Here is an 8,162-nt window from a genome sequence, read left to right as displayed (position 1 = left end):
GAGCACTAACCGATTTGATTGGTATCCTTTATGCCACGTGTGAAGCTATTGACTGTCTGATCACTTTACTTTGAATCCAACGGTTACTTCGGATAAGAACAAAAAAAAAAAAAAAAGTTGTATGGTGCAACTTTTGCACCGCAAACGTAGCCGTCTTTGGGACTTTCTAGTTTCTGATTCTTTGTCTGAATTTGATTCCTTTTCTTTGGCCAAAAAGGTTTGATAGTGAAGTACTATACTTGTGAAATAAAAATTATAAAAATTAAAATTATGATATAGAAGTTTCAGAAATTTTTTTATTAAATTATCAAAATTTAATTATAAGTATTATTAAACATCTTAATAACTGAACTTTGATAGTCTAATTATCTCACTATACTCTCAAATTGGTTATAAAAATATACATAGAATGCGTTTTACGGACAATCAATAAATGGTTGAACAAGTAACAAATGTTTTATTTTTAATTTATTTTGTTTGTTTTAAAATAAGACTTTGAGAGGATAACGAATAATTTTCCATTGAAGTACCTTAAAAGACAAAAAAAATTGCTAGCACTTTTATTTTTATGATGCTTATAAATATGAAATATCCCGGCTAAGAATCAAACACACGACCCGACCATATATTGAAATAAAGTTAAAAGTGTAGTATGGTAAGGTGGTCCATCTCAATCGATTGATTCTGTTTTGTTATGGAATATTCTACCAAAAGATATCATAATAATGAGCCTAGATTAATGCGTCATCTTTTTAAATGCCGAAACTAAATGAATAAATAAAATTGGGTAAAAGCGTTAGGTTAGACGATGGGAGCCAGCGGCGAGTAGGTCCCAGCGTTTAATTAAGCATTATTATCTTTTGATACAAACAGATCTTTGTCCAGGAAAGCAGAAAACGCCGTGTCATTTGAAAGAGGGATGAATTGATTTTAGTACTTTAGGATTTACTGATTTGATAAACGGCAGAATTTTAGCGGATAGGTTTATTATCTCCCAGATAACCTATGTCAGTCTTACTTCGAAGGATTCAGGGGTGGAATTATTCTATAGCGTCCTTTGGACCCAAATTTTTTTTGTCAAATAAACAATAATATAATTATATAATCTTAGTTTTTAAAATAGTTATTTTGTTCATTGGGGCTTCATTGCTTTAAAGATCCCAGGTTTTAAATATGCGAAACAAATCATAACAATTTTTAAATGCATGGGACAAAAACTAGAATAATCATTAATCTATTCTACGTACATGCTGTATATTTATTTTTTGATTTTCAGATATTTATATTTAAATAAAAAATAATTTTTTGTGATTTTGATCTTAATAGAAAAAAGTTTGAATGAAAAGTAAATATTATATTTCAAAAATATATATGTAAAATAACTTATTTCTTAAACTATAAAATCTAATTCTCTTTTTTGTTTTAATTTAGTGAGTTAAATGAATCAAGTTTGGTTTCCAGAAACGACCGTGTTTTGGAGCTGTAAAACTTCATTAAGCTCACGTGCTTCTCAGCTGGTTCTTAACAGAAAACGAATTGATCGAAACAACAGGGCTTGAGCGCGTTTTGCATATCAGTTTAAGTAACCACGTGAGGAAGCATGTGACGAAGGTTATTCAGAGTTCGTTAAGGTTGTTAACTACGTGTCAACAAGCTGCTCATTCTGGTAATCAAGCTAGCTACCCAAACAAAGTATAAAGGCTGGTTTTTTGGGGAGATTCAATGACGAATTCATGAGTCTTGCTGAGAGGGTTTTGTGAGAGAGAAAGTGTTAACTTGTTCTTTGTAAAGTCTGGTGTAAGGCTCTGTAACGATCTTCATTACTGTTTCAATAAAGCTCATCTTGAGGCTTCTCCCGTGGATGTAAGCTGAGCATGGAATGCTCAGCTGAACCACGTTAATCTTGGTGTATGTGGCTTTCTTGATTCTGGTTCTTGTTCGTGTTATTAGTTCTTGTGCTTTGTTGATCTTGAGTGAGTTTATCTAAATAGATCTTGGGTGTGTGCAACTTGCATTGACTAAATCACAAGCATCCTAGGGCAGTGATCAGTTTAGCTTGGTTAAAGGCTTGCTGATTCACTACACCAGGACACAAATATCAAATAACTAAATTTAAGATTTTTTTATTGTAAAAACAAATAAGATGTCACTTATATTCAGATATTTAAAAAAAAAAACAAATATGTCATTTAAATTTTCGTAATCAGACCCATCCATACTTTAAAAAAATTCAGACCCATTTAGATTTCAGACAAAAAAATAAATGATACCTAAATTTAGCCAATTCTATGAGCTATTGTAAAATTTAAATACAAGATATAAAAGTCGAGCAATTATAAGACGTAGTATTATTTTTCTTCTTCTTTCATCGAAAAAAAGAAACTCATCATCGGCTGATCACTCTAAATCCATCTGCCATAATTAACAGTAATTAGCATTTAACAGGAAAAGTCCCCTTTTGCGTTTTGCCAAACAACGTGTTTCAATTTCCACTTCACATCCCATGCTTAGAGAGCTAGGATATGTTCGCCTTCGATCGTTTGTTTCTTTTGTTTTTTTTTTATAATGCTCTGTTTCAAGATCCATTAGAGCAAGTCATAACAAAAAAGCAAGTGTTGTGAGGCATTCTTTTTTCTTTTCTTTTTTTTCCGAAAGAAATTTAAAATGTTCACATTTATTATTAATTCTATAGCACTGAATCCTGATATTCTTTTGTTAACTCTGAGGCCTAAAAGCCAAATGCTTTGAGCTCCAGCCACTAATTAAGCATATGCGGAGACTCAAATACTAACTAAAACAACACTCTCCATCCGCATCAAGATCAACAAGATCAATTATCATGATGGTCCGCAGAGAAATCAGGATCTGTAGGCTTAAACAGCTTAGGCATTTTCATGCTGGAATCGTCAGGATTAAATGCTGGTACTCTCAGACTCAGCCGTTTTGTGCTCAATCTTGGAGCGAGTAGTGCCGTACCAGGACTATCTGCATCGGTTGCATATTCAACTGCTAGCCCCTCAGCGCCAGACTCAATAGCTCCTCCCGCAGAGTCTTCGACGGGGTATTCCTCTTCTACAATTTCATACAACCCTTCTTTTATCGCCAGCTCCACCGCCTTCTTTCGCCTCTTATATCGTCTCCAAGCAGCTTGAATAAAACTAGCTCCCCAGCCTCTCCATTGGTGCGAATAGTATCTAAATGCATGCTGTAGTCTCTTGCTGTGTAGGCGCTTAAACTGGCTTGAAACAAACTTGAGGTCCTCAGCTCTGAGTGCAAATGCTTCAACTTCAGTAAGTGACTTGACTGTTCTCGTTGATAACGGCAGATTGAGTGTGGAGACTGGCATTAGGGCCCATGTCAACAGTTCTTCGCCGCAGAAATCGCCCGTCTTGAGAGTGATCGAGTTGTAGAATCCCGCCCTTCCTCCATTTGTTGTTGAGCTTTCTACTTGTCCTCTAATGATGAAAATCATTTCGTTCACTGGATCGCCTTCGCGAATGAGGTATGTATCTCTGGTGTTTAAAGATGAATAGAGACGTTCGCATATGGCATCTAAGAGCTGCTGATCCATTTGTGCAAAAAATGGAACCTGAAGAAAACAGTACAAAACATAATTTCCCAACTCTATTTCACTTTCAATCAATTACTAAAGAGAAATTAATCACGCAAAGAGCTAGGCGTGCTTTATTTATCACTTGAAATGTAGTCAGCAATTAAGGGTTAAGGGGGGCTTACCCGTCGAACGAAGGCTAGACAAAGATGCCTCTGAATAGTGCGTCGGAGATCCAAAGGTAAAGATTGCAAAATGGATTCTTCATCCACACCCCTGGTGGCAAGCCACTTGTATTGAAGAAACCGGCGCACACGTTCTCGAAGCCCTTCTGGCAATTGACGGTGCCTCATCCACTCCTCTGTATCTCTCCTTCTAATCCTCCAGTCTTCTAGTTTAGCAGTCGTGGATTGCACATAGTTCTTGAATTAATATCATCAAGATTTATCTATAAATTTTTTGCATTCAAGACTAAGAAGCAACATCGTCAATTAAGATTTATGTAGCACACGAGTGTAGCATTAATTGCTATGTCTAGCAGATAGTGTAAAGAGCTTACCTGCATTTTTCCTAAGAGATATGAGAACAGGATTAGACCAAGGATGCAAATGACCATGCTGAATAATATTTCAAGGATGTAAGTACTTGTCGTTAGATTTTGTCCGTATGAGCTGCACATTGGAGAGGGAAAAAAATGATTGGAAAATGAGTAAGAACCCAAGTCAAAATTTAAAAACTTTTTTATCACCATCTGCTCTCTCTGCTGCTGAATACAGAAACGCAAGTCCTTAATTAACAGAAGTGATATATATAAATCTATACCTTAGATTTTTCAAACCCCACCATAGGCAGTAGCAATACTTTCTGATGAAATTTGTTTCAGCAACTTGTTTATCAATAGCATCATAAAATATTCCAAATGGAAATTGTTGCTCTTCTGTAGCACATTCATCATAGAGGCTTGAGTGCTCCAGCCAAGCATTGCGTTCAGGTAGCTCACTAACAGAACAGTCGATAAAAATGGGATCACAAGATGGGGAGTGGGTTGAGTTCCTCTCTCCCTCACACACTTGTATCCAGCATGCATGCTGCCGCTTAAAAGAGAAGAAATACCATGTAGCTCCTATAATCTGAAACCACAATTTAAACACTCTGGTCTGTTTGGTTTTAATTATATGCAATGAAAGCTAGCTGTAGCAGTTGTTAAGGATAGTATATTTACTTAACATTCTCAAGGTGATAGTAAAATACGAAAAAAAAATAAATAACATACTAGTAATATATTGAAACATGTAAATTTTTTTTTTACTCTTATATTAAAATTATAAGGGTGACAACGTACGTACGTGGCTGGCAAGCATATAGAAAAGGAGAGTGAAAGCTGACCCCGACCAAGAAATCTTGGCTATAACCCCAGCAGTTTTCATAATCCGTTCGTTAAGAGTAATCAAAATGAGAACTCTTGGAATATATTGAAGAAAAACAATTAAAACAATAGTGCCGTTGGCATGATCAGGTGCTTGATAATCTGTCCCTGGAATCACTATCACCAAATAGCTAGTAATCTGCATGCAAGCAACACCAATTATAATAATTACTATATATATATATATAGTAATTAATTATCAATTGAAAATTAATTCTCTGGTGTGCACATGCATATATAACAACAGACCACAACCGGCTGATATAGCTAGTATTAAGTACTGGATCTATATATATGTGTGTTCTAGTCATCATCATACATCACCTGGGGAAGAGGAAGCGTAGCTACAAGATCAACAATAAAATCAGACTTCAGGTAGCGTCTAGCAATGACACCGGGGTCCCTCACAAGGTCTCCTCTTCCAACAACCCTAGAACTAGGGGCCACGAAAGCTGTCCTAAACTTAACAATAATGTGCGCGAAGAACAAAGCGTCCACCATGCTTCTCAACAAAGTGACCGCCCTAACTAAGGTGTAATCGACCGTCATGCATGTGAAGTCGGTGGAAATAATTGGAACGTAAAAGTAGAGAGGGTCCAGAAACAAGGCAATGATACATGCTACAAAAAATATGTGATTCCATGTGTTTACAAAGTCGCTCTGAGGATCCAGGATTTTGTAACTCAGCCATGGCTTGTCTTTGTGTCCCAGGGACAACGTTTTTGTCAACCCAGACGACGCGTACAATTGGAGGGTATTCATCTTCTCCTTCTTTTTCTTTTGCTTCTTTCATTCATGGAAGATAAAACTGAAGCACGTGATTTGTGGGTGGGCGAGTGGTTTTGATAGTTTCATTAACACAAACATATTAGAGGGGTCAAACTCAAACGCCAAATGACTGTTGAGAGATTTGTGGGGAGCCAACAATTTGAATTTTAAAAATTTTAATTATTGGATTTTATTTATTTATTTTTTTAGAGAATTATAAGGTGCCATCAAGCAGGTACTAATTAATCTTCATGATAACACGTTGGCTAAAACTGATCAATGAAGTAATTAAGATTGTCCCAAATACACTACTAGAGAGTCAAACTGGCCAACACATCAAATTAATCGTACCTTTAAAAGGTGTTTTGCGCAGCCTTTGAGAGTTAATTTTATACTCAGATTTTTGCTATAATTTTGGCAATTTAGATAGCTATTGAGCATGGGTAGTATAAAGTTTGGATCAAGATTCTTTCTTGATCTGAACACTCCTAATTTTTTATAGATCTTATGTTACTTGTGTTTTAGTGTTAGTAGATAATTATAATTTAATTAATTTTTTTAATTTATTAACCACCAATCATATTAATAAAATTTATTCAAATGAAGATCGGATGAGAAAAGAATCTTTATCCATAAGTTTGGCTTGGGAGTGACTCTTTAGCTGCCATTAATTGTCTGCAAATTTCAGATTTCTCACCTCCTTGGTAGCCTTTCAAAGTCGTTGGTCAAATTGTAGATACTTTATCCATAAAGTTTGGCTTGAGAGTGACTCTTTAGATGCCATTAATTGTCTGCAAATTTCAGATTTCTCACCTCCTTGGTAGCCTTTCAAAGTCGTTGGTCAAATTGTAGATACTTGATCAGTCATCCAGATTTTCCTTGCTCTCACGTTTGCAGAGAGGGGTGTGTGTGTACACTTATGGTAGCTGATAGATTAAAAAATGTGAGATTAGCTTGCAGTGCTTTCACATGGTGGGATTTTGCCCCTCAACCCATTCACAAGAGTCTAATCGAGATGTATGGGGTCTTTCCAAATGTAGATTTGCTACCCAGCTTATAATTTTTTTCTTCAATTTTTATATTAATACAACTTTTCATCATTTAAACAAAAGGGGAAAGAGAGAGAAAAACTGCCCAACTTGTCAAATTAATTTTCTCGATTATGTGATAATTGATGTGTTAGGGTAAATTTTAGTTTAACCCCCATATAGAAAGAATGAGAAAGCTCAGTCTACTCCCAACATTATAGAAACCTCAAATTCTATTAAATTTTAATTAGATTTAGTTATAAAAGGATACTTCGATCTTTACACACGTTGTTTAAATGGGATGAGGAGTATTTTTACTTGATACTGCGAGTATATAAAGTATGATGACAAAATAACGATGCCATCACTGATTTTAATTAGGATCAACACTGTAAAAGAAACAAAAATGTCAGTTTTCAACGGATGTTTAGTAAAGGCAGGGGAAAAGTTGGCAAAAGTTTGAATGAGAGAGGAACCCAATACACACACACATAACTGTTGTAAATGAATATTGCCTCTGGCAAATCTAAGGATCCGTTTTCAAATCTTTTTTTTTTTTCTGAATTCAGAAAACATTAAATATGCATTTGATAGATGATTTTTTTAAATATTTTTGAAAATATAAAATTCATTCTACACTTTTAACAAAAGAAATAAGAAAATATTTTTTTTTTATTTCCAATACAGTATTAAGTTTTAGAATGAACAATTTTCTTCTACCATCTCACAAAATAATAATAATATCAACAACAACATTATTATTATTACTACTACTACTACTATTATTATTATTATTATTACTACTACTACTACTACTACTACTACTACTATTATTATACCCAAAAAATCAATTTCCCTAACAATAATCTTATATATATATATATACACATTATAATATTTATGTTTTTATTTATTAATTAAATCAAATATATGGAGTTTATTATTTTTAAATAAAAAATAACAAGATCACCTGATTTATTCTTAAAATTAAAATAATCAAACTAATTAAATAATACAAATGATTATTCATTACTTAATTTTAAGTTTATAGAAATTATTCCAATAAATAATTCTTTAAAATGTTCCTCCTGAACATATTATACTTTTGTTATTTTCAAAATTATTTTTGAAAATGATACCAAACACATTTTAAAATTTTTAAAATAGTATTTTCATTCTCATTTTTGTTTCATGAAAATAGCATTTGGAAAACAATACAGGACTGAAAGTTTGTTACTTTTATCTTTTTTTTTTAACTCCCACATATTACTTTATCAAAATTAGAAATTTAGAATACTTCCTACATAGACCCACAACATCGAGATCACTTTGATACACGAAGTATTCTATCTCCTACTCTTTTATTTTATCTATTTAATTAATGTAACTA

The 8,162-nt window shown here is 33.8% G+C and overlaps 1 protein-coding gene across 1 annotated transcript; it reads right to left on the bottom strand.

Moving 5' to 3' along the window:
• Positions 1-2,727: 2,727 nt before the first annotated feature.
• Positions 2,728-5,751, bottom strand: LOC18046087 (probable cyclic nucleotide-gated ion channel 16). Its single transcript, XM_006439720.2, has 6 exons — positions 5,301-5,751; positions 4,897-5,115; positions 4,373-4,680; positions 4,110-4,221; positions 3,736-3,972; positions 2,728-3,589 (listed from the first exon to the last, which is right to left on the bottom strand). The coding sequence occupies exons 1-6, from the start codon at positions 5,736-5,738 to the stop codon at positions 2,831-2,833; spliced, it is 2,073 nt and encodes a 690-aa protein (XP_006439783.1). The 5' UTR covers positions 5,739-5,751; the 3' UTR covers positions 2,728-2,830.
• Positions 5,752-8,162: the final 2,411 nt, after the last annotated feature.

The sequence above is a fragment of the Citrus clementina genome, unplaced genomic scaffold, assembly GCF_000493195.1.
Source record: "Citrus clementina cultivar Clemenules unplaced genomic scaffold, Citrus_clementina_v1.0 scaffold_3, whole genome shotgun sequence".
NCBI classification, from domain to species: Eukaryota; Viridiplantae; Streptophyta; class Magnoliopsida; order Sapindales; family Rutaceae; genus Citrus; species Citrus x clementina.
Note: the sequence above shows the minus strand (reverse complement) of the source record. Positions and strands in the feature narration are given on the sequence as shown.